The sequence below is a fragment of the Protopterus annectens genome, chromosome 5.part0 (assembly GCF_019279795.1).
Source record: "Protopterus annectens isolate FY-2018-M chromosome 5.part0, PAN1.0, whole genome shotgun sequence".
NCBI lineage: Eukaryota > Metazoa > Chordata > Ceratodontiformes > Protopteridae > Protopterus > Protopterus annectens.
This window is the reverse complement of record NC_056735.1, coordinates 347431373-347459130: the sequence shown is the minus strand read 5'-3', so window position 1 is coordinate 347459130 and position 27758 is coordinate 347431373. Positions and strand designations below refer to the sequence as shown.

The following is a 27758-nucleotide window of genomic DNA, read 5'->3' as shown; positions in this document are numbered from 1 at the left end:
GGCTCTGAATTGAAAATGACTGGACCCCAGCCGAAAGCGGAGAAATCTTCTGGAGCGTCTGTGAATTTTTATGTGATAGTACGCGTCCTGAAGATCTATTGAGCACATCCAGTTGTCCTTTTCTAGGAAGGGCAAAATTGACTGAAGTGTGACCATTCGAAATCTTGTCTTTCTCACGGACTTGTTGAGTCTGCTGAGATCCAATATTGGTCTCCAGTCTCCTGTCTTTTTGGGGACCAAAAAGAATCTTGAGTAGATTCCGGGCTCTGAATGGTCTGTTGTAACTGGCTGAATGGCTCTTTTTTGTAGAAGCTTTGATACTTCTAACTCTGCAACTTCCCTTAGACCAGGTGGTACATCTGGAAGGGAATTTTTGTGAGAGAAAGGACTTTCCTCGAAAGGAATTTTGTAACCCTCGGATATAATCGACTGTACCCATCTGTCTTGAGAGAGGGAACGCCAGGCTTCTGGGTACAGCGATAGTCTTCCCCCGACTGCCTCCAAGGATGGACAGTCGGGCAACATCTCAGGGATGCTGGAAGGGCTTGTCAGAGAGAGGCTCTCTGCTTCCCTGGTTTTGTGGACCCCCTCTGCCTCTAGAGCGGCGTCTGTTATTATTACCCCTCTGCCTCTAGGGGTAAACTGACCACGTGTATCCGGCGTGACTCCTTGGGATTTGCGGAACCACATCTTTCCACCCTTCTGTCCTTTGGGGTAAGGTCTAGAAGGGGTGGAAAAATGGACCCCTACGGCAGAAAGAGTCTTGCCGTCCTGTTCACACCTGGTCAATGTATCCTTCACTTGAGGGCCAAACAAAGCTGACCCATCAAAGGGAGAGTTTGTGAAGGACGCCTTAAAGGGATCTGCAAAATTACAGAGCCGCATCCAGGATTGACGTCTAAGAGCCACCCCTGTACCCACGGCTCTACTCGCTCCATCTGCTGCATATGATATCAGTCGCATGGAGGAGTTAGCTATAGAATTAAGGATTCCTAGCTGAGAAGCAATTTTCTCTTGAGCCCCTGCAGCCGTAGGATCCTGTACTACTTCACCTAGTTCCTTAAGGATGTCCCTTTGGAGTCTGGTGAAGTGACATAAGTAGTTCAGCGAGCGCATAGCAAAGGTCGCTGAAGAGAACATCCACTTGCCATACCTATCCATGGTCCTAGAATCCTTATTAGGAGGATGGACTGGTATGGAAGGATCTGCAAGTTCCTTCTTAGTGGCAGCCGCCACCACCATGGCATCAACAGGGACACCTTTCATAAGGAATTGCTTTTCCAAAGGGGCTGTAATAAATTTAGACGGCCTCCTAGGAACTGGCTCTACAGAGTCAGGAGCAGCCCAAGCCTTTCGAGCAATAACCTCCATAAGGGGGTCGAAAGGCGGAGACACCCAGGAGGTGGAGGGCCGAGATCCAAATGCCTCTAGGTATACCGACTCATCCTCAGAGGGATTTGTGGAGGGCCAGTTTCTCCTCTGTTTTAGGAGTTCTAGGATGTCTGAAAAAGAGACATCCTCAGAGGGGGATCTTGGGGATCCCTCCGACTCATCTAAGTCAGTATCTGAAGTGATAGACTCAGGGGAGTCTAGGTGTTTCCTCTTACAAGTCCTCTTGCGGAGGATCTCCTGACTGGTCAGGAGAATCCTCGGAAGAGGGGGTTATTCCCAGTGGGGAAACCTGAGGCGGTGGATCTCTAGGTCCAGGAGCAAGAGAGATGGAAGAGATATCGACAGGCACTGTAGAGGGAGGAGCTAAGGGAATAGACTGCTGGCTGAGCCCAGTGGCCAGCACACTCTTCATCACCTCGAAGGCCCCCCTCCCAGGGAGATCCGAGAGAACCCATTCCGAAGAAACCGGGACTCCAGGGCCCACCGAAAGGGAAGGCTCCAAGGCAGATGTCGGAGCCGAGCTCACCAAGGCCGAGGCTCCAAGGGGAAGAGCGGGGTCGGACAAGGGTCCGATGCCACTCACCCCCTCGGAGGAGACCAGGGAAGCCCGACCACCGAATCCCTCCAAGGAAGGTCTCAAAGAGGAGATAAGAGTAGATGCCGAGGGTGCAGAAGGGGGGGTATCTGCCCCTCAGCCATAGCAGTAACTATTCCCGAAGACTCCAGCTCCAAACTCTGAGGTAGAGTCGAAGGAGGAACTTGAAGAGGGTGTGGACTAATAGTCGTCTGTTGAGACGGACTATGAAGCATCTGGGCCAGTGCCTGTGATTTCAACAATCTACTTACCACCCTCTCTAAATCATGGTCTGAAAGCCTGGACGACCTAGATGATCGGCTCCGATGGCTCCGCTCCGAAAGGAGAGGTGAGGCCGGAGCCGAAAGTATCGGTTCCAAGGAAGGGGACCTGGACCTCTTCCTCGAAGGAACCATCAGAGCCGAAGAAACCAGAGATCCAGATGGAGCCGATGACTTTTCGGCTCCGAATGAAAGTTTCGATGCATCGGCTCCAGCCGGAGCCGATACAGACATAACGGTGTGGCCGGACGGCGCGCACGGCCTGAGCCACATGGTGGTCGGAGCCAGTCGGAGCCGACACCAATGTGACCATAGCAGTATCGGCACCGATAGCCATCGGTGCCGAAGATTTTGGCAAGACAGGATCGGCTCCAGCCGGAGCCGATTTCGACTCTGAAGGAGTCGGAGCCGAGGCCACCGGCTTAGATACAGAAGCCTGGGCCTTGGAAGACTTAGAAGTCTTGTTCGGAGCCGATGTGGCCGGAGAGCCCTCCGGTTTAAGGAGACCCCTTAAAATCAACTTAATTCTCCTCTCCTGCAGGACTCTCTGGCTAAAGGAATGACAAATTGCACAGAAGTCCTGCAGGTGGAGAGGTCCCAGGCAATATAAGCAAGAAGTGTGACCGTCTGTCAGAGACATCTTCTGACAGCACGAGTCACACTTCTTAAAGCCTGAGACCCTTTGCTCTTTGGACATGGTTGTACACAAAACAGTACACACACACAGTCCCAATCAGACAACTAAAGATTATCTAATAAACAATAATTAACCTCTCACACACACACCCTAACAGGGGGGGGGGATGGGAGGGAATGAAGGCCTGACTAAAAGAAGAGGAAGGAAAAATAATTTTAGTCAGAAAAGGGCTTACAATTAGGTAAAAATGAAGGTATTCTAAAGAAAAGTGAATATTATTAAATTTTAGGGGCAAATAGTAGTTTAAAACTAACACTTACCAGGAGCTGGCAAAAGGAGGACCTCATCAGCGAAGCGGCAAACGAGATCTGGGTACTTACCGCCTTGCATCATGGGATATGGGGCTGCCTCGAGCTGGTAAAAGTGACTCTCGAGCTTAGCAAAGTGCCGAGTCGGAGCCGAGGATCGGCTCCGAACCCATCAAGCAAGAATGAAGGCGAGATTGACAACTTAACATCTTGTTTTTATTTTACAGACTTTCCATAAGAAAACTTGAAAATCCCTTCCACAATCTGCTGCAGCTCCCTGTCACAGCTTGTGACTTGGAGATTGGATCAATGTAAAAGTATTCCAATGCGAATCTTCTTTGGAGCCATGGTAGAAGGGGCTTTATCTCATCCTTTGTTTCTTTGAATGCTGCACCAATATGCCAGTGACTTAAATGTTACAAAATGCTGGGTGTGTGGATTTGTGCCTCATGACACCAGTGGGGGCATTTCAGTGCTACGTGTTCCTGTACGACAGACTGATTTTGAACAGCAAGTTACTATGGAAAATGAAACCTTGCACAATATCACTGGCTGAACTATCAATTGGCCATATCAACAAGAAGTGATACTTGTCGTGCCGGAAATGGAACTGTGTGGGTTACAGTAAATGTAATTGCACTCGCAATAAAACTGTAATGGCAGCACTTAATTAAAAACATATGACTGGGAAAAAGGCATGGAATGTTAGACAATCATTATTACATCTGCAGAGACCATTCCTACCCCTGATTACCAAAAAATGGTCTGGTTATTGTTATGTGGGACAGATGACTCCAGTTATTTTTCTTTCCTGTTCTACACTGTCCAGAAGGTTGCAAAACAAAAGAACTATAAACCCAGCTGAACAAGCAGTGGCTGCCCTCTTACCACAGTATGGCATACTTAGTACTAAAATAAACTGAATCAGTTGTCACTTATATTAGCTGAAATGGCTAAAAAACATCACAGCATATCCACATGGCAAATAGAGAATTGACTGAGGTTCAAGCCACAGCACTACAAAACCAAGTAATCTTTGATTACTCACTAGCCTCAAAAGGCAGAGTTTTCCATTTGATTGGAAAATGGCAGTGTACTTTCGCTTCAGACTTTCATGGTGACCAAGAGAAGGTGGCTGATTTTATGGAATAACTGGCTATTACTATAACTAAATCTGAGTCTAGTTGGACCTTTTTGGGTGGTTGGGTGGACTATTTAAAAATGTTGGCACTAGTATAATGCAAAGTTTGATTACTTTTGACATAACTGTACTTTTCATAGCTCCTGTATATTCTGTTATTAAAAACCTGCTAATCTGCTGCTTTGGGAGAAAAGGTACATATGCTATAGTTGTTATACCTGAACAAAAACATCCACAAGCCTCTATGTTTGATAACCAAAATAATGACAATATAATTCAAAATGATTTGGGATTGTGATGCTTTACAGTATCAAAGGGGGGGGGGAGACTAGTGGATTGTCTGTATTCCTGAAGATTCTAGTTTAAGGTGCTGCAGTGCCTCTCGTGTAATTCTGTTAGCAAAGATCAGCTTTACCCTTTTAAGACATTAACAGGCAAATGGTAAATGATTTTTTTCTAAATATGTAAACATTATAAGATTTATGTATTCAGTTATTTGCACAAAATATGCTCTGACATAACCCTGTTTAAAGTAAACACATAAAGCAGGTCTAGATAAAAACATAAAATTTGTCAAACACGTCACCACTCAGCTCTACTATAGCTAAAATGACTAGAATTATCAAATCTTTTAACTCTCAACCAGCTATCACCCACTCCATTACTTACCAGCCAGACAACTGCCCCACACCTGCAAACCTGATTCAACCACATCAAAGTAATAAAACATTGCAACCATTCAACAAACTCCTACTAAAGGTAGTCAAATCTAACAATAATTTTGGTGATTATCTGTACTCTAGACAGATATCAATAACCTGGAACTCCACCTCCTAAGAAATGATCAACAGTTCCAGCATTCCCAAGTTCAAATTTCTCCTCAAGCATCACCTCACCAGAAACTGGCATTGATCTTGCTCTACCCCAGGATGAGTCTCTCAGATCTCTACAGAATCTCTCCCCCTCTTTGCAACTAGTTCATTTTTTTCTTTCTTTCTGTTTCATCAAGCCCTACTCTCCACTCCTTAATAACATTTCCTTTAGTCTTTTTTCTCCATCTCTCTTATATATTGTACTTGAAACCTGCTCACACCTCTCTACTTAATACTAATAGATATAGTGTGCTTTCTTATAAATACAGCTGGTTATCATGAATGAGTTCAACATGTTTATGTTTCTAGTTTATATACATGTCATATTGTTAATGTGTTAGTGTACAATATGTACTAACAGTGCAGCTAAAATGTATTTCTACTGTTTTTGTTTGTTTGTTATTGCACCACAAGCTTATATTTTGATGCTAAAATTGTTTAAATATTTCTTTATGGATATACTGGAGCTTTTCTCCCCAGGCCTCTGCTAAAAATGGGCTATTGGCCCAGTTAGGCATTCCCAGTAAACAAATGTAAAGTAAAATAAATAAATAAATAAAGCTCTACTGATATATTCCATATCATAATACTGTTTTAAACAATAACATGTTTGCATCAAAAACTTTTAACAGGCTTTATACTGAACTTTATAGATGCATGAATTAGAAAGCAACACATTTCCATTTCACTATAAAACATGTGATTTATATTATGAAACGTTTCATAGAAATAATAAGAACAGAAATTGTTTTACTTACACTTGCCTTTTTCCCTCTTCCTCCCTTCTCCTCAGAGTGCTTCTAAACATTAATTACATGAAGTGAGGCAAATGCTTTTCAGTTCCTCACAAGTTTAAAAATCAACAAAAGTTCACTCTTTCTACCTTTTGTTATACAGCCATATTTCACAAATGCAAGTGAAGCTTTGTAGCATTACATTTATTCATTAATTTCCATGTTGCTGGTCTTCTTCCTGTTCATCTCCATCTCCCAACTCCAGATTCTGGTTCAATTCAAAGGTACTCTCAAATCTTCTAGTCAACTCCAGTGCTGTTCTCTGCCTCTCAAGCATTTTCATTTGTAAAAGTACAAAAGGTTTCACTGGCAAATTCTCTCCATGTGCTTTATTATCAGAAGAATGAGAAGTAGCATACTCTTCTGCTAGAAGGCTCATTTTCATTGGACAGACATTTGCATTACCTCCTTAGACTGTTCTGTATCACAAAAGGACTATAATTCTCCATGAAAAAAATATTTTGAAGACAGCTGGATACAGCAGCTTGAATCGCACAAATGCCTCTCGACATTCCCTGATTACTGGAATAAATTTGTTTCTATTTTGCCTGATGTACAGTGAATAATTATTTGCCACAAACACTGTACTGTTTCTCATAGCCAGATTAGGAGCATACACATGGTGTACCCTTTCAATTTACAGTTCCTGTTGTGGAATAGTAGTCCAGTTGCTTATATGTGCCTTCATACAATTAATACAGTCTGTGCCTTCCAGTTTCTCTGGTACAACAGAAAACCTCACATTTTCTCTACATGCTCTGTCCTATTATTTTATCATTTTTTGAAACATCTGTTCTTGAGAAGTCTCACACTCAGACAGCCTTTTCTTCATTTCTACCTCTGATTTCTGCAGTTTTATCAGCTTGTCTGAATATCTGTTTAAAGCATTTTCCATTTTCCAGCCTTTTGCTATTTGAGTTGATATACTCCTTCATTATTTCATTTATTTTAATCAGCTGTGAGCACATTTCACTTATTTTTTCCTCTAAATTACTAGAAGCTATGTCTTACACCAAACTTTGAGCTTGAACTGTTTTTTGATAAGCAGCTGCAGCATTCTTCCCGAATTTCTTATTTTCTTCTTTGCTGGTGTCCAGGCAGTGTACTTACTAGCCAGTAAAAAAATCTTATATACTTACCATAATGTTCCATCTGTGTTGCCCATTTTCATTCTTCCCCAATTGTTGGGTTTGGATCCAACCCTCGGATCTGACTCATCCGCTATTCCCAGCTTGTGGAACACAAAACTCTCGAGCTCCACCCTTACCCATAATGTCCCAGACACTTAACATACTCAGATCTTGTTTCCTGCCCCTTAAGCCTGTAAGCATAACCAATAGAGATAACAACATCTGAATCTAAAATAAAGGAACAGTGGTTCCTTCAGCATCTTTCAATCCTTCTAAAGGTTAGGAGGAAAGTTGAGGAAGAATGAAAATGGACAACACAGATGGAATGGTATGGTGAGTACATAACTTTTTTATCTGATGTCATTTTCATTCTTTCCTCAACTGTTGGGACAGAGTTCTCAGCTACCTATATCCTGGGAGGACCCCAAGTATGGCTATCCCTGAGCATCTCTGGGCCAAAAGCTGCTCTTCCCCTAGAGACCAGATCCAAATTGTAATGAGTAATAAATGCATGAGGATTTGACCAAGTTGTGACTGCACAAATATCATCCAGTAAGGATCTAGATAGAAAACATGAAGAAGTTGTCATACACCTGGCGGAATGAGCCTTTAGTGTTTTTGGTAAAGACATACCCAATTTTTGGTAAACAAATATAATACAATCGGTTAACCATTTAGCTAAAGTCACTTTAGACACTGGTTTGCCCAACTTTGAATTTGAAAAAGAAATAAATAACTGCTCTGATTTTCGTAAAATGTTGGTTCTATGTAGATAAAACTGTAATTGTCTGTGAACATCCAAAAGGTGTAACATTATACTCTCTTTTGTTGGAAAAATTTGGAAAGAAAACCGGGAGGTTGATAACCTGATTAATGATGGATTCTGACACCACCTTATGTAGAAAGGAGGGGTTGGTTCATAAGGATACGCTATCCTTATGAAAAATTAAATAAGGAGGCTTGGAAGACAGCACCTGAAGTTCTGAAACTCTTCTAGCAGAGGTAACTGCCACTAAAAAGACAGCTATCCAGGTCAAAAATTTTAGATCACACTGAGCTAATGGTTCAAATGGTGATTGCGCCAATAATTGTTAAACAATATTTAAATCCCCCAGAGGAGTGTTTTTTTAATGGGAGTCTAAGAAGAAAGGTTCATCTTAGAAAACAACATTTGGAAAAAGCTAAAGATGAATTATTTACTCTTATATAAAAATTGCAAATGGCAGCTAATTGCACTTTAACAATAGAAGAGCTAGCACCTTCATTGAGAATTGCAGCTAAAAATTCAAAAACTTTAGGAACTGGTGCTTATAAAAGATCAATGTCTTTTTGCTGCACCCAAAAAACTAAAACAAATCTTTTCCATTTATTTCTAAAAAGTTTTCTTGTGGAAGCTTTATGTGAGGATAAAAGAATCTGGCAGACAAGGGAGGAGAGCCTGGGGTGTACAGCAATCAGTGGAAGTGGAGAAACCATACGGTCAGTTTTAGGTAGATGTGGCCAAAGAAAGAAAAAACAAATCTGATGAGGCCAATAAGGGGCAATGAGAATAACTGTGCTCTTCAATCATGCTGCTTTCTGAAGAAATTTGGGGATTAGAAGTAATGAGGGATAGGCATAAGGGAGATTGAGGTGTTAATTGTGAAGTAGAGCATCCCTTGGTGACTCCTCCAGTGGAGGGATCAGGGCAAAGAACCTGCTGCACTTGCTGTTGAGGGTAGATGCAAAGAGATCACAGTACAGTTGTCCCCACTGGTGGAAACTCCTTTCCACAACCTTCATATTGAGGGACCATTCATGGGACATTAGAATGGACCTGCTTAACATGTCTGCTATCAGCTTGGATTTCCCCAGAATGTAAATTACTATCAGAAACTAATTGCATGAGTTCACCCATGCCATACTCTCATAGCTTCTCAACAGAGGGGGTAAGATTTGTTTCCCCCTTGTTTGTTGATGTACCAGACCACTGACATATTGTCCATCTGAATCACAATAGTCCCAGAGAAAAGAGTGTCTTGGAAGGCCTGCAATGCTAGGAGGACAGCTCTCATTTCCAGAACACCGATATGTGCATAGGCCCCTTCGGGGACCATGTGTTTTTGTCTGCCATTCCCAAGAAATCCCCCCCACCTGATCTTGGAAGCATCCATGGTCACTATGGCCTTGGGCTGAGGGAGAACAAAGGGATGACCTTCTATTACCTGATTGGAATATATCCACTATAGAAGGTAATTCTTGCAAGCCTGTGTTATCTTGATCTGACTGGATAAAGGTTGATGAAGAATGGGCGATTGAGTCGCTAGGGTCCAATGAAGGATTCTCATATGGTACTTTGCTAATGGTACCAAAATGATTGCAGCAGACATTGACCCCAATTCCTGTAGAATCAGTTGAGCTCAAAGAGGAGAACTCTGAATGATCGTTTTGACCTGGAATCGAATGGTTTGAATCCCTGATAGCGGGAGGCAGGCTGTCATAGTTATCGTATTGAACAAGGCTCTGATGAACTCCAATATTTCAGTTGGTTTGAGTTGAGATGTTTTGTGATTGATGGTAATTCCCAGATGAGAGCATAACTGGAGTACATAGTCTCACGTTTTGATCAGATGGTGCCTGGTTGGAGCAGTTATGAGCCAGTTGTTCAAATATGGAAACATCCGGAATCCCTGTAGCCTCAAGTGAGCTGGTACTACTGCCATACATTTGGTGAGCTCCCTGCAGGCTGTGGTAAGACCAAAGGGCAGAGCCCTGAATTGTAATAACTCGCTCCCAACCAGAAGAGTAGATATCTCCTGGATCATCTGTTTATTTTGATATGATAGTACAGATCCTGAAGATCTATTGAACACATCCAATCGTCCTTGTGCAGAAAAGGTAGAATGGACTGACCTGTGACCACCTGGAATTCTGTGTACTGAAATGACTTATTCATATTGCTGAGATCCAAAATAGGTCTCTAGTCCCTTGTTTTCTTTGGCACTAAAAGGAATTTTAGGTAAGTCCTGGACTCTGTCTGGTCTGGGGGGACTTCTTAGATGACTCTCTTTTCTAGAAGCTTGTTTATTTTTAATGCTGCTGCTTTCCCCTGATTGGATGGAGAATTGGGGATTTTGTTTACTACATGAATCTTTGTAATTTCTACCCATGCTCTCTGGTGCAGGGATAATTGACCCTGACTACCTCCAGAGATGGACAGTTGGGCCTCCTTTCAGGAGCACTGGTAGGATCTGTCAAAGAAGATATCTCAAGATCCCTGGTTCTGCAGACCAAATTTGCCACTTGGATGTTGTCTTCCATTAGAATTTCTTCCCTCTGCCCCTGGGCGAGCTATCTCCATTTGGATCTTCAAATGGGCCGTGGGACTTTCTGAACCACATTTTTTGTCTAACTCACTGGTTCCTAGAAGAGGTTCTTTGAGAGGCTGAAAAAAGTATGCGACAGCAGACAGGGTTTTACCTTCCTGCTCACCCTTGGGAAGAGTGTGTCTTTTACTTTAGGGTTAAATAAATAACTTCTGTCAGAGAACACTGATGAAAGAAGACTTGAAGGGCTCCACAAAATTACACAAGCAAATCAAAACATGTCATCTGATGGAAATGCCTGAACCCGCTGCCCATGAGGTACCTTCAGCTGCATGTCAGGTGAATCTCATGGGCAACTTTGAAATGGATTGGAGGGTAGCAAATTGTGAGGTAATAGTGTTCTCTGCCTCAGAAGAACTGGTCCCAGAGAGGGATTTGGTATGACTAGTGCACCGAATAATTCAGCAACTGCAGGGCAAAAGTCACTGAAGCATATACATGCTTCCTGAATCTGTCCAGTGTCCTAGACTCCCTGTTAGGGGGTGGACAGAGGAACTCTGCTTTGCTAGTTCCTTCTTCTTCTTCATGGCTGCCACTACAACCATGGCATCAACTGGTACTCCCTTGCTCCAGAACTCTCTGTCCTTTAGTGGTGCCAGGATACTATCTGGTCTCTTGGGGATCAGCTTAATTGTGTATCTCATGATATGCTCATTGAGAGACCCAATCAAGGTAGATGGGCCAGCTCCAAAAGCTTCCAGGAATATCAGCTCCTCTTGGAAAGGATTGTCAGGAGACCAATAACCCCTTTGCTTCAAAAGTTCTAGAATGTCTCCAAAGGAGATGTCATCAGGTAGTGATCTTGGGGATCCTTCCCCCTCATCAAAATCAGTATCCTCTGTGACAGACTCTTGTGGAGAGTCTAAGTGCCTCCTCTTGCACTTTTTATTTCTCTGAACTTCTTCAGTGGGATGGTCCAGAGAAGTATCGGAAGAAATGAGTATGCCCTGCTGAGTATCCTGGTGACTTTTCTGGGCTGGCTGTCGACAAGGCACAGGAAGTTGAGGCTAAAGATGCAGAGGCAAATGGGGTTGAGAAGTCAAAGCAGAGGAAGGGGGAGATGTCCTGACTCAAGAACAGGGAAAGCTCTCTCCAACATCTCAGAAGCAGAATGTCTCTGAGAGAAAGAAACCGATGTCTCTGAAAAGATATGATTCCAGCCCTTCGGCTCCCTTTGTCTCAAAGGCAGGCTAGCTGAGGAAGGAGTCAGAGTTGAGCTATCTAACACCAAAGATCTGAGAGGTAGAGTGGCTCGGACAACTTCCGAGCCGACTCCAACACCCTGGACCCAGCACCGACACTATGGCTCTGAGTGTCATCCACTTCTGAACTGCTCAGAACCACTCCACTCAGAGGCATCACAGGAGTCGAACATACCATGATCTTTGAATCCGATGTGGACAACTCTGGAATCTTCAGATCTGGCTGCTCCAAAACCAAGAGTTGAATCAGAGGAGTCAGTATGGGTGGGTAGTACTAAAATGGTCTCTGGACCCAATGGGGTCAGAAATGGAAGAACCCCCATCTGAATTAACATCGAGAGGAATTTCCTCATCATCCTGCCGACATCAACCTCGGTCAGACTTATGGAGGAAAAAGTGGAAGATGCTGTTGAAGGTGTTCTTGAGTGATGGTGCTTAGGAGGCCTATCCAAGAAGGGAGAAGTCAGGCGAGAGGAAACTGGATCCAAGACCAATGATACGGATCTGATCTTAGGAGGTTTGTCAGGTTTAGCCTTCAGATCCAAGGGGGTTGGATCTGAAGGTGTAGAAACTTTATGAGGAGGTTCTGAACCTGGAGCCGAAGGAGAGGTCGGATCCAGGGAATGCTTTTTGGCATCTTTCTTGTCTGATTTCTTGGGCATTTGAGCCCCAGATGATGCTTCTGAAGATTTTGAAGGGAGCAAATCTCTCAAAATCAATTTGTTTTTTCGGTCTATCAGAGGTCGAGGATTGAAAGCTTTGCAGATGTCACAACTATAGTCTACTTTCACAGGGTCTAGACAACAGACACATTTACTGTGTGCATCTGAATTTTATGGCCACGGGCCGTACATTTTTTAAAATCCAAAGGTTTCTCATATATTTTCAACTAATTATGATAGGACTAGAAAGAATAAAAAGATATATACCTTTTTGTGAAAAACGGTGAAAAAAGGGAAAGAGTTACCAACAGTGGTGATTATAAAGATACTAAACTAGTACAAGTGAAAGGAATACCAACAATGGTAATAAGCGATAAACTAAAAGTGTAACATATAAAAGGGAGGACAGCAGAAATTATATGAGAACAGAAGCTTTAAGATAAGATTTTTGAAAAGGAATTTTACTCACAAAAACTAGCTAGCTAACCTGAGAGTTTGCAGTGACCAAGTCTACATGCGAAGTCAGCAAATGAGATCTGGGTTATGTTAGGTGTCTGGGGCATTATGGGTAGGGCAGGAGTGTGAGAGGTTCACTGTTCCATGAGCTGGAAAGACTGGCCAAATCAGATCCAAGGGTTGGATCTGAACCAAATAGTTGAGGAATGAATGAACATGACATCAGATTTGAAGATACCAAAGGTGACAGAGTTCCTGGCCCTTGTGTTTCAGTTTTTTATTTCACACTGGAACAGCTGAAGTTAAGGCATTGATCAGTTTGCAGCCATCTTGGAAAGTCCCCAAGCATTATTGTTTTTTATATTGACTTTAGTTTTGATAAAATGTCCTTATCAAAGGGTCAAAAGCACTCAAGTAATTAATTTTACTTTTTTGCTCCTGCAGAGAGTTTAATCTTTGTGTTGGCACAGGGGTCAGTTGTGGTTACTGTTTTTTTTTTTATCTTTCCCTCCTCGGTTCCATGTATGGAAGTGTGTGGTTATTTTGGCAGCTAAAGTCTGGAAATGGAAGCCTTAGTTAATTATATGGCTGTTGGTTTGTGAGCTGATTCTATACATGATTGTTGCATGGTAGTCTGTAAGGTAACATAGCAGGGTAAGAAATATAGTTCTTAGAGCAACTTTGCAAGAGAGACAAAAGGAGTAGGGATTTGAACTAGAGATGAGATGACTGAAGGAACAGTGGAAGGAGCTGTGTAGGTGTGGCAGGTCAGAGCTATAAGTGGAGTATGTGTAAGTGCTTTTGGGTTGAGGGAGAGATGGAAACAGACAACTGGAAGGCAAAGAAATATTTGTTACATAGAACTGCAGAATATTAATACAGATATTGGTGGGTTATGTGTTTGTGAGGTGGGAGCTGACAGTATTTTGTGTGTGTGTGTGTGTGTGTGTGTGTGTGTGTGTGTGTGTGTGTGTGTGTGTGTGTGTGTGTGTGTGGTCTAAGATGTGACTAGTAGAGTTGCTTAGGGTGGAAAGAGAGTTGATTTGCAGAGTGTATACAGGAGAGGAGATAAGAGATGAATGGCTGTATTTTAAGTGGAGGCATAGAGGTTATTGGTGGAGTGGGTGGGGAGGAATTTTGTTTCAAATAAAAGAAGAGAAGGGGATAGGTGGAAATTGGGGGAAGGGTGGCAAAATGAGCCCTAATGGAGTGAGGACAAATGGAGAGGGTTCAAACACTGACAACCAAAATGTCTGCCAGAAATAATCAGTTTAGACATACTCTCTACACAAGCTGCTGGTAAATTTGTGCTACTATTCATGGGGCTAATGTCTTTCTAGGTATCTATCTTTCTATTAGGTACACTGATATACAGACTTTTAAAATAAGGGTACTGTCCACCATTAAGGAGGCAACTTCCTATAAGAGAGCAAACCTATGCCCTCAGAAGCAGCCAAGATAATGTTATCTTATTGAGTAGACCCCCTTTCAAAACAGTTATTGTTCAGCACACATTTTACAGACTTGGTCCTGGCCTATGGAATTATCTTTCACTGGAGATAAAAGGCCAAGATACACCCCAAGGATTCAAAACAGCTCTGCCAGATTATACCCAAGATGGAATAACTTGTAAATGATTCATAGATAATGGTTAATATGATTTCCTGACACATAATTTCTAAAGTGAAATAGCTTGCAAATGTTTAATGAACCCAAAACTGTATCTATATGGTATAATGTGTATATACTGTAAATAAAACTATAATGATATTGTATGCTTAGTATATACAGCAGTCAATTGATGTACATTATACATACATCTGCAAACACAACAAACAATGTCAATGATTTAGACATCTACCTATGTTAATGCAGGCTTTTCATAGTACCAGGCAGTCAAAACTAACCACTGGCCAGTGTATTTCACCAAGCAAGCAAGGCTGCATCTTTGGTTAGTCTTGATTTTACAGTTTCTGTTTTAACATGTATTTCTTAAATGAGTATTGGACCTTTTGCATGACTACATTTAATCATAGTTATGGTATAATTTATGCAGCTGTATGACTAACTACAGGATAGTATTCAGTCATTTTGAATAATTTACACAACTGTAAAACAGCTGCTGCTGTGGAGGGGGCTACAGTCACACAGTATTTTTGTAAATTTGAGTTATTAACAAGTAAGACTTGATTTCTTTGCTAGTCACAATCATGTAGAGAACATTCTATGAAAAAGAAATCATACGTAAGTTTGTCTTATTTCTTAATCACCTTGTGTTCCATACTGAGTTGCAGACCCTGGTGTGTTGGAACACAGTTTAATCAACTGGTAGTCATTTTGAACTTCTAGGTTGCCGCTTTAATGCAACTAAGTATTGCCTAAAAGAGTAGCAGTGATAAAATGAGAGATGGGTAATGGTATGCACTGAAAAGCTTCAGAAAAATAAACACCAGTACTGGATGCATGGATAGAGTGCCTACAACAGATACTAAGATGTTAAAGATAAGACAAAAGGGAGAAGCAGTAAAGAGAAGGATAAAGACAAGCAAAGTGGATGAAGAAAGAGAATAAATGAGATAATGAAAGAGATGACCAGCACCAACACAGCTAGGGGAGGAAAAAGGTGAAAGGAGTATAGACAGCAGAACAACCATGAAAACAATAGGCAGACAGCCAAGTTCAGGAAGTAAAAGTCAGGCAGACAGGTGTAAGAATATGATAATAGAAGAGATACCACTGTGAAAAACCATGAGAGAGAAGAAAGTAAGACGTATAGATTAATGATAAGATAGAACAGAGAACAAGGTATAAGAGTTACAGAGAAAAAGAGCAAAGAAAAATACTTTCTACTTGGCAGGGAATTCACAACAGTAAAACTAAAGAGTAGGATAGATCCTTCCGTACATAGACACCCAGATGGATAATTCTTGTCCTTGAATCCACAACTTTTATGGACCTGCAAAACGTTTAGTGAGGGAAGAGATCCACAAGTATTGTGCAGTTCAGTACTGCAGCAGTAGGATACCAAAGCTGGGGGGAGGTCCTCAGATGTTTAAAATCAATGACATCCAGACGGTTAATTCTTATCAGAGTCCACATAGTCTAAGGGCATGCAAAATGTTCAGTGCGGGGATAGGTCTACAAGTACCATTTAGTTCAATACTGTAGCAGTAGAAAACAAAATCTGGGGTGCTGAGCTCCATAGATATTTGAAATCATAGACATCCAGATGGATAATTCTTGTTCCTGAGAATGCATATTTTATGGGTCTGCATAATATTTACTGACAAAAGAGGTCCACGAGTATTATGTAGTTGAATACTGCAGCACCAGTAGGATACCAAAAACTGTGGTGGTGGGGTCCTCATATATTTAAAATCTTTACCATTCTGGCTAGAAGTAGAAAAGGATAACAAAGACAAGAAATGGGTGATGGTGTGCACAAAATGCTCCAGAAAGATAACCACCAGAGTATTGGCAGCATAGACAGAAGTTAAACAGTTATATCATTTCTAAGAGAGTGACTCTAATTTTAGTAACGTTGCTTAAGTCCTCTGGTATTTTCTCTTGTGTATACTAGATGATGCCTTTGTAACATATCACCTCCAAAGCTTTGGGTGAGCACCACATTTGGGTAGCTTTAAGAGTTTTCTAAAAAAAACGGTTCTTTTAACCAATGATACGAATCAGGATACTGATTTAAAGTTTATTTAAGATATTGTTTACATATTTATTCTGGGCACTGTTTAGCATGGCTGGTTTTACTGTTGCTTGCCGTATGCTGCTTTTATTATGTTTTGATAAATTAATACAGAGCAATAAAACTGATTTTATTCACTTGATCATTCACACAAATGAAGCGCTGTGGCACCAAGTTAGTAATGCAGTTTTCTACATATATGAAATAGCAGCAGCCATGTAATGCACATTCAAAAATAATAATGTGCACTAGAAACAAGTGAAACACCACACACTGTTAAAAATGACACGTGTGTGATGTACTGCACAGTAAGAAAGCAACTGCAGTATTTTGCTGTACACATGTACAATAACTTGTTGCATTATACTCAATGTACAACAATACCACGGGCCACTGGCTCATTTGGACCAACTCGGTTAACAAATGACAAATACATAAATACACTGGAACTTACCTTTGGCTTTATACGCAGTAAAAAGTGTTACACTTTGTCAAATTTTTAATTTAAAGATGAAGCATTCTCTGCCCTTTAGCAAAAAAACTGTGACAGCATTCCACTGACAGTGTACTGCATACAGAAATGCAATCTATCAATTTGACCTGACTAGACTTGAAAAGTTTAGCCTACCAAAGCATCTTTTTAATGGTAACAAACTGCTATCTTTTACACATACTCCAATATTTAGGAAAGCAAACAAAAGGTGCATTTTTAATAATATCAACTCCCCAATTAAAGTCACAGACTCAGAAACTATAATTAAGATGCTGTTTAAAATAATTTCAGTACACAAACTGAATTATGTCTAATAAAACTGCATATGAGCTAATTTTGTGTGGGTTCTTGCTCCCTTTATACTGCTGTGCAGCAATGGAAACAATCATCTACATTAGACTCACCTGTTTAAAAGAGGAAAAAGAGAAACAGCTAGATATACACATGGATACCACTTCAAATGTTTAACTTCTTCAACCAACAGTATCTGAAATGACACAAAAATTCAAATAATTATTTTAACAGTCTTGCATTTGTTTCTTAAACTGTTTTAATTCCAAAATAAACATTTTCTTTTTCAGAAAGCTTGATGAAAAAATTAGCTGTGATTATCTTAATGTATACACCTGCAAAAATAACATTAATTTGCTTTTCTATTACAACTGAAAAATGTATGATACGGGGGTGAAATCAGACAGTAAATCTATGGAACCCAGTGTCAGATTTCCAAGGTTTGAGGAGTAACAGATTGATCCAGTGATGCACTGTTGTGGAGGTAATCCAAGGTCACAACATACCACATGACACAGGGTTAATTGGGAAAGACAGAATCCTGGGCAGATAAGGGTGCATTCTGCCATGTCTGGGTGCCCATCTTCTGTTGATTCAAATATGGTGTCTCTTTAAAAGTATGAATATCTTTAACTGATTATCTTTAATTGATCTAATTAAGAGTTTAAAGTACGACAGTCTTGGCTGAACAGTTCCCCTACAAGGCAGAAGTGCTGAAGCGCTATGGAAAAATAAAACAATTTTCTTTCAGTAGTTGCGTGCACCATACTATCCATCAGACTATAGCAAAAGCATTATGATCTGAACAGGGAGAAATCAACTTACAATACTTTGTTGTATATATGTAAAATATCCAGTAGGTCTCACACACTGAGTGCATGAGGGGACATTTAAAAGTCATTGTGATGATATGAGGTATTGCCAAGTATTCCAGGAGAAGTAGGGCATTGGATGCGTAACATATGCCAGCAAAGCTAGCTAGAATTTTGCAAAGAATTACATGTCATTTGTATATCAAGCTGATTTGTACAGGCACTTGTGTTAAAAATCTATTTGTAAAGTTGTTTGTATTAAAAATGTACCAACAGTGGGTCCTGCTGGACAGAAAAAGAAATGCACCTGTATTTCAGACTGTATAGTAACTGTTGAAATTAATATATTGTAACTGAGGATACGGGAACAGAAGAGGTTCACCTCAGTCCAGCTTACTTTGAAAAACAGTCTGAAATTAAATTACCAGGAAGGCCATAAAGATTGCATCTTACAGTTCTGATTGTCGCCAGGAGAACCTGGCAGGAGCCCAAAAGCAGAACAAAGTCTGGTATGACAAAAATGCTTAGGTTTGACAGTATGCTGCTGGACAGCAGGTTATGGTTCTCATTCCTGTCAGACACAATAAGCTGCAAGCAGCTTGGGGGGACCCTTTGAATTAGTAAGGAAGGGGCACAAACTGTACCATGTTAACATCATGAAACCTTACCATAATAGGGAACTCCTGGTGCTGGATATATGCAGTGGATGGCAGGAGGAGTCTGAGGGGGATCTGGTGACTGATCTCCTAATGTGAGGCTTGGACTGACACCTCAGTGAAAGGGGTACCAATGTCCCAGTGGTTATCCCCTACCCAGGTTCAAGAAATCCAAGCAGTGTTACAGGAGTTTGGGGGCATGTTCACTCAGAAACCTGGGTACATCCACCTGATGCAGCACTATGTGGATACTGGACCCCAAAGGCCTATCAAACAGGCCCCTTATAGGGTGCCTGAGTGAGTCAGACAGACTCTGAAAAAGGAGATACAGGACATGTTGGCACTGAGGATAATCCAGGGGTGCAGCAGCCCCTGGGCCTCCCCAGTGGTGCTGGTATCAAAGAAAGATGGCAGCACCTGGTTCTGTACGGACTACAGAAAAATATTGACACAGAATCAGACACTTACTCTATGCCTAGGCTGGGTGGGACTAAGTATCTGACCACTATTGATCTGATCAAGGGCTACTGGCAGGTGCCCTTGACTCCCACCACTAGGAAGAGGTCAGCCTTTGTGACTCCTTTTGGATTATATGAGTTCACAAAGATGCCCTTTGGGATGAAAAATGTCCCAATGACCTTCCAGAGGCTGGTAGATTGTATCCTAGCAGGATATTATGCCCTTGCTTACCTGGATGATATTGCCACCTACAGCCATTCCTGGCATGAGCACCTTCAGAATGTCAGGGAAGCCCTGGGCAGAGTGCAAAGGGCAGGGTTGACCATTAAGCCCAGTAAGTGTCAAGTGGGTATGGCAGAGGTCACCTACCTGGGACATAGAGTAGGGAGTGGTAAGATCGGGCCAGAACCTGCCAAAGTGGAAGCTATTCAGGCGTGACCTGCCCTTGTTATCAAAAAGCAGGTGAGGGCATTCTTGGGGACAGCGGGTTACCATAAAAAGTTTGTTTCTAATTACAGTACAATAGCTGCTCCCCTCACACACATGATGAGGAAAAACAGGCCAGATAAGGTAGTGTGGACCCCAGCCTGCAAGCAGGCATTCCAAAAGCTTAAAGGGGCTTTGGAAGGACCCCCTGTGTTAGCCAGCCTAGATTACAGCACATAATGTGTTGTGCAAGTGGATGGTTCAAACCATGGGGTGGGGGCTGTACCCAGCCAGGTTTCCTTAGAGGGAGAAGAGCACCAATTTGTATATCTCAGCTGTAGACTCCAACCCAGGGAGGAATGTTATGCAGCTGTAGAAAATGAATGTTTAGCCATAGTATGGGCACTGCAGAAACTTCACTTCTATCTGTATGGAAGGAAATTCACTGTAGTTACAGACCACAGTCCCTTAACATGGTTACATTGAGCCAGCCAGCAAAATGCCAAGTTGTTAAGGTAGAGCCTAGGGTTGCAGGCATATGATATGACAGTACAGCACCATAGTGGGGTCAACAATGCCAATGCAGATGGAGTCTCAAGACAGGATATGGGTTAATGTGTTCCCAGACAGACTCATGTCCCTCAAAATATGTTTCCTAAGGGTTACTGGAGAAACTAGCTTGAGTCTTCAAAGGGGGGAGAGATGTGATGATGTGAGGTATTGCCAGCCTTGTCAGGAGAAGCAGGGAAGTAGATGTGTAGCATATGCCAGCATAGCTAGCTGGAATTTTGTAAAGAATTATATGTCATTTGTATATCAAGCTGATTTGTACAAATGCTTGTGTTGAAAATGTATTTGTAAAGTTGCTTGGATTAAAAATATACCAATGGTGGGTCCTGCTGGACAGAAAAAGAAATATACCTGTACGTCAGACTGTATTGCAACTGTTGGAATTAATGCATTGCAATGGAGGATACTGGAAGTGAAAATGATAATCTCAATCCAGCTAACTTTGAAAAATAGTCTGAAATTAAATTACCTGGAAGGCCATAAAGATTGTATCTTACAGTTCTGATTGCAGCCAGAGACAAAATGTCCGTGAAAACGAGTACTAGGAATAATGCTGTATTGTCCTTTAACAGTGAAATAATTGCCAGTCTGGAATGGTGGAAGTGTTGAAATGGTTTTATAGTTTCCAGATGCTATAAAACATCTTAGCAAAGCTCTATCTGTGTGTATGGTACTACATATGTGCAAGATTCTGGTTCAGTTTCTAGTAAAGCATCTGGAGCATTTCTCCCTGGGCCTCCGCTGAAAACAAGCTCTGTGGAACCTAGTCGGACTTTCCCAGTCAACAAATGTTAAATAAATAAATAAATGAAACAAAAAATAAAGGGGGGGGGTAGTATGGGAACCAGAAGACAGATGAGCACATGTATGTAATGTCATTATGTAATCCAGCACTGAAATGATGTTTCAATACTAGATGAGACAGAAGTCTCAAAGCAGTCTGTTTTTGGAACTTGACATAGAAGGATCTCTCTCCCACTTCATCTTGCCTTGCCTTAGTAAGTAACCAGGGAATAGTAATGCTTTAGATCAGTCAGGAAAATATAGTGAGATTAGTTAAATACTGCTTTTCTGTACATGTGTGAATATATTCATCTGTGTTATTTCAATATTTCCTGTGATTGAAACCTTGATGTTTATGGTAAATAGGTATTTAGCATTTTCACATTCTATTATTATTACATATTATTAAATATATTTAAACTTTCCATTGTGGCTGGTCTTTCAGAGAATATTTTAACCTTTAAGAGTACTTGTATTTATTTGGTGACACTGTGGTCGCTCCTGAAAGCCTTGCTGTTTGGACAACATTACCATTTGTGTTAATATTAATTTCTCTCAGTATAATTGGGTACCCTTGTAAGAGCCTTAAAGTAGCTATCTTAGGAGTGTCCTGGTGGCAATATCTATACTATAGTCTGGGCAGAGGGCATAGCTAGTAAATTTGTGCCATCCTTTCCCAGGTATGGGTATGTGGTGTGTGTGTGTGTGTGTGTGTGTGTGTGTATGAAAATCAAACCTCAAAGTGTGCATGTCAGCTACTTGGAGAAAGGACACAGAGCACTGTTTTCACAGAGAGGGTGGTGGAGGACTTGACCTGGGACACTCGGCTGAGTACTCAACTCTATAGCTGTGCCAGTGGGGAGTCTTACTGGGGGCTTGGAGAGACAAAGAGGGAATCCCAGACTCTGGCCTGAGCGTGTTCCATGTGTGCTCTTAAGGGAAATTGTACTTGGTACAGACAGCTGCATCTGAAAACACCATATTTATCTATCTTTGCTCAAAGTGCACATCCCTCACCAGTGTCAGTGGTGAGGATTCAGGCTCCCTGATTACTGGCTCTGAGGAGGGGACGTCACTGTCATATGCACAAGAGCATGCCAAAATGCATTTATGTCACTGAATCACCAAAAGTGTGAAAAGAGACCTTGTGACACAGGTGGATAGTAGTCTCTCCTTTGATAATCACGTCACCACAGTAGTCAAGAAATCCTACTATATGGCACATCTCATCACAAATGGATTCTCCTACAGAAAAAGAGAGGTCATCGTTCCTCTCTACTCATCCCTTATTAGACCCATCATAGAGTACAATGCCCTGTTTGGCATGTACCTTGCAAAACATCTGCAACAGCTGGAAAGGCCACAGAAATACCTCACTAAGAGGATTACCAGCCTCAAACAGATGCCATACGCCGACTGTCTCAAAAAACTCCAGCTCTACTCTGTCGCATACTGTCTACTCCGAGGCGAGCTCTGCCTAACGTACAAAGCCATGTCTAACCCAGACCTGATGGACATGCTACACTTAAAGAAATCCCAATCTCTCCAAGCCACATGCTCCAGGGACCTAAACCTTGTCACCACAATAAACAGAACATGCTGGAGGGATAGATTCCTGTCCCAGAGACTACCCCTGCTCCAGAATAGGCTGCCCATTCATGTCAAGCAAAGCTCCTCATTAGCCCTCTTTAAGAGAAATCTTGACAATTGGATGGGTAATAGGAAATTCACCCTGGGAATCACTGCTGTGGCTCTGCTCGACAGGGGCACAGGAAAATAATTTTCTTGGGTGGCAAAAGCCAGGGAACTCGTTTGGCTAGGCTTGTATAGATCCTAGGGCCGATAGCCTAGTACTTACCTATGAATCTATGAACACTGATGCACACTCTAATATTAGCCTTGATCTTGGCAGTAAAACTGACAGTTCCCCTCCACCCACTAAGGGTCACTCTTTTCCCCACAGTTGACAAGAGTTTGAGTTAAAAGAGACTATAAGATGCTCTTCTCTAAAAGAAGGGAAATCCAAATGGGCAAAAGGCATGTCAGGTATGTCATTGGGCTGCAGTGCAGAAAGAATGGGCCCCAAGTCAGGAAATGGTGTTGTTCATATATAAAGATCAGAGAAACCATGTGACTCAGTGCCTACCTATTCCAATAAAAGGATTTCCGTCCAACACAAATTGAAACAGTAAACCTACTTGCATAAAGGCAGTTAATGTTATCATTTAGTTATTCAGCTATTTAAAATGTGTTACTGTCAGATTGCTGCTTAAGAATTACTGTTTAACTTGTAAACACCTCAGAGTGACCACTCATGCATTTAAATGCTGTATATAAAGTTTTGTAACAGCTATTTAACATAAGTTATTGTCAGACTGTAGCTTAATGATAACTGTTTAACTTGCAATCACCTCAGAGTGACCACTCATGTAACTGTTGGCATAACTGACTTTGTCAATTGACAATTTGACAATTGACATTGTGTAGTAACCCTTTCTGGGACAGAACCAACACATGCTGCTAGTACATATTATGATCTGGAGCATCACCATTTCTAAATGACTGCTTACGCTCACAGACTAACTGGTTTATAGTGTGTCTTCTCTACCCTGAGTTTCCCTACTCCTAACCTTGTAACCCCTATTTTCTCTCCAACAGTTTACCTGAAACTACCGCTTGGCCTACTTGGCCTCCACCCTCTTAAGACCCACGGACTACTGCCTCTAGTGCCTGTAGCACAGTGGGACCTAAAACTACCGCTAGGAAAAAAATAAGGGGAAAACTTGTATACTGCTTTTACTACCTTAATGTGATACTTCACAGGGTTGTGCACACTTGATTGGACCAGCGCTATACTTCACCTCAATCTCCCTTTTCTAAACTCCCTCCTGCCTCCCTTTCCAGACATTCTGTGAAAAAATGAGTTTAATCTTAATTAAATACTAGCTACAGCTAACCTATTTCTAAAAAAAAAAAAAAAAAAAAAAAAAAAAAAGAAAAATAAAACACACCAACAAAGCCCAAAATTTACACTAGTATACAGCTAATTTACTTACCTTAGTTTCCTTTGCTTCAGGACTGGGCCCCGCTTCATTTGCCTATGCTATGCACAGGCTCACTATGCGTCCCACAGTGCCCCCAAATACCACCTGCCCCTACTACATCTAAATTTATTTTGACTAAAACCACTCCCATTCCTTCAAACAAACCAGGACAAATCCCTGACTCCACCCCTCCTACCTAGAACCCTCCTTTACTCCATCACACATCTATCCCAACACAATCATGCTACTACCCAACATATTTACTCTTACTACCTGCTTTCGTCTTGCTCTTTTAACATCCTATCACAGCTCCACAACTGAGTCTTCCAATAAATTCCACTCCACCTTCACATCCTTCTCCACCCAACACTCCCTCTACAACTTCACTTCCCCAACCACCAGAAACCACATCCCAGCAGTCCCACTCAAACACCAAATACCCTCTAAATTTAAACAAAAAATATCACTAAAATATGACAGGCTCCTTACTATCTACACCAAACTAATACTGGCCTCCCTCTCTAAATTAACCTGCAGTGGTGACATCCACCTTAACCCTGGCCCCACCTCCCCTAACCCCACCACAAACCTCCCTTAAAATACCCTCCTCTCTAATCACATCCAAGAAAAAAATATCCAAGAAAACAATATCCGATTTTCTCATCATGTGCCTAAACATTAGAAGTATATGTAATAAAACCCAAGACCTACATGCCACCATAAAATATACTTCCCAGACATCCTCATCCTAACAGAAACCTGTCTCAAACCCCACATCAAATGTGAAGAAATACCACCCCAGCTACAGCATCCTTTGCGCAGATAGACTATCAAAGAAAGGTGGCAGCATAGCATTCATGTTTAAACACAATCTCAACATTCAGACTACCAACAATTTGGATTCCCTAATTGGAAAAGAAGAAATCTTATATGCCAACCTCAAACTAAACCCAAATAAAACTATAAACATCATCGGCTGCTACTTCCACCCAGGTCAGAATATTCCTCTTCTAGAAAATCTCCTAAATTGGGCCAATCTTTCTTTTCCCCAAGAAACCATTATCCTCGGAGACTTTACCACAAACCGGCTATCCTGTAAAAATGACCACCCAACCTTACACATAAATCTACACGGCTTCTCCCAACTAATTCAGTCTCCCACCCACATATATAAAATCCCCAACAACCATACCATCCTTGATTGGATACTAGTCAACAAAAATCCCCACTCCTACACAACAGGCTGTCTACCCAACAGCCTCAGTGACCATACCCCCATTTTCCTTCTAAAACACCATGTAAAAAATACCTGATTATCCGTAAACAAATCCATAATACAACTAAAACTGTAACTGGTCACCACTAAAATTCCTCAATCTAGACGAAGCCGCCGACTTCTTCAATGCCACCTTTCTCAAAATCCTAAACTCCCACACCCTCCTAAGATATGCCAGAGTCACAACTAAAATCCCCCTGGCTTCAAAAAATAAAAATTAGGGCCAAAGCATGGGAACACTGACCCCAAACAAAAACCCGCTCTGCCATGCAATCCTTCTTGAAATTACACAACAAGGTCAAAATGCAAATAAAAACAGATAAAGTCCTTTTCTATCAGTCCACCCTAAACTCCTCCTAATACAATCCTAATCAATTCTGGTCCACAATAAATTCCATACTCCACCCAGGAAAACTAAGCACCCCCTCACCTAAAATCCCCTCCTCATCCAGTAGTATAACTGACTCTTTCAACAAACACTTCACTGAATCCATTCTATCACTAGCCAAACAACAGCACTCCTCATTCCCTACCCCCTCACACAAACCCAACCCTCCACCCCCCTCTTTCACCTTCTCCACAGTACCCACCTCCTATATAAAAAGACTTCTGACAAAACTTAAACCCACAAAACTTGCAGCTGACAACCTTCCCTCAGAATACCTAAAAATAGCAGCCAACACCCTAGCCTATCCAATTTCCATATTATTTAACTGCTCCATATCAGAAAGCTACGTACCTATTCTGTGTTAAATTTCACACATCATCCCCCTACACAAATGTGGCTCCTCCACTGACCTTTCCAATTACTGCCCCACTGCCATCCTTTCCCCTCTCTCCAAGATCCTTGAGAAATGTATTAACTCTCAAGTACTAAACTATCTCCTAGCTAATAATCTCCTCTCGAAAACGGCTTCAGGCCATATCACAGCACCACCACTGCCCTGCTCTCCTTCACTGACACAGTCCTGCAACATAAAAACAATGGCTTATTCTCCACCACTGTATTTCTGGATATATCAAAAGCTTTTGACATGGTATCTCACAATATACTTCTCTCTGTCTTCACTAATCTCTCCTTCTCACACTCTTCCACCAACTGGTTCCATAGCTATCTTTCTGCCCAACAGCAATCTGTGGTTTGGCAAGACCAGCTATCCCCTTGCCTGCCTGTCTCTCTCTGGGGTCCTCCAAGGCTCCATCCTTGGCACCTTACTATTTTCCCTTTTCACCAATAACCTTCACACCTCCACCAAACATGCCACTCTCATACAATACACAGATGACTCCATCATCTGCTCTGCCCCCACTTTACCAGAACTTCAAAAGATCACACAAGAGTCATTCTCATCTGTAGAAAACTAGCTTTCCAGTGTCCTACTTCTACTCAATCCCAGCAAAACCAAACTCCTTATTTTCCATCCCTCCAAATATAACCAATCTTCTGCCCACTTTAGCATTCATGCCAAAAGCAGCACCATCATCTCCCCATCAGAGCACACCAAACTTCTTGGTGTGGATACTGACAACAATCTCAGATTTGACCTCCACATATCTCTTACCATAAAAAAAAACCTCACAAAAAACTTGGGGTGCTATATAGAAACAAACAATACCTAACGAAGACAGCCAGAACCGCTATTGCGAATTCCCAACTAATATCCACATTACTCTATGCCTCTCCCATGCTCACCAAATGTGGACAGACTGACCTAAACAGACTAAAAACCTGCTACAATAAAACTGCCAAATTTGCAACTCCCGCATCCTACCGCAGCCACTACTGTAACCCACTTAGGGAACTTGACCAGCTCTCACTTGCCCACAAACTAGTAAACCACCTCCATAAGATCCCATATCTTCAAAACCTACTCCAACCTTACTCCTTCTCAAGACTCCTATGATCCAGCAGCAAAAATCTACTTCTTACCATCAAACCCAAAAACTCAGCAGGGGAATCCATATTCTCCTGTGCTATCTCCAAACTATGGAACAAATGTCTCTCCTCTATAACCAAAACACCATTCACCAGTCTATTCAAAACCACTCTCAAGTCTCACCTAAAAATGTACTGGCTCTGCCCCTGCTCCAACCCAGACTAACAAAACTAGCATATAAATACAGCACTATTTCTTTATAATTTAATCTGACACTAAACATGCTTTATCAGCATAACTCTTATGGATCATTTATTTGTCACCTCAGTTTGTAACAACAAATCTAGTACTCAAAAGCCATTGCATGTTTTTCTTTCTCACTATTGATCTATGTACTCTGCATGTCATGCGTTTTACTGCAAACTCATTTGCTATTGTAACATTTACTTATCTATACTTGTGGAGCTTTTCTCCCTGGGTCTCCGCTGAAAAAGGATCTGTGTCCAGTCGGAATTTCCTGGTAGACAAATGTAAATAAATAAATACAATTTAGTTAT

At 41.6% G+C, this 27758-nt stretch overlaps 1 protein-coding gene across 3 annotated transcripts in view; it reads right to left on the bottom strand.

The window, feature by feature from the left end:
- Positions 1-27758, bottom strand: part of LOC122802621 (cyclic AMP receptor-like protein A) — a 3720933-nt gene that overhangs the window by 520958 nt on the left and 3172217 nt on the right. For all 3 annotated transcript variants that reach the window (XM_044072312.1, XM_044072313.1, XR_006364962.1), the window contains one exon: positions 17412-17494. In XM_044072312.1, coding sequence (XP_043928247.1) covers positions 17412-17494 — 83 coding nt within the window. The remainder of the gene's footprint in view (positions 1-17411; positions 17495-27758) is intronic.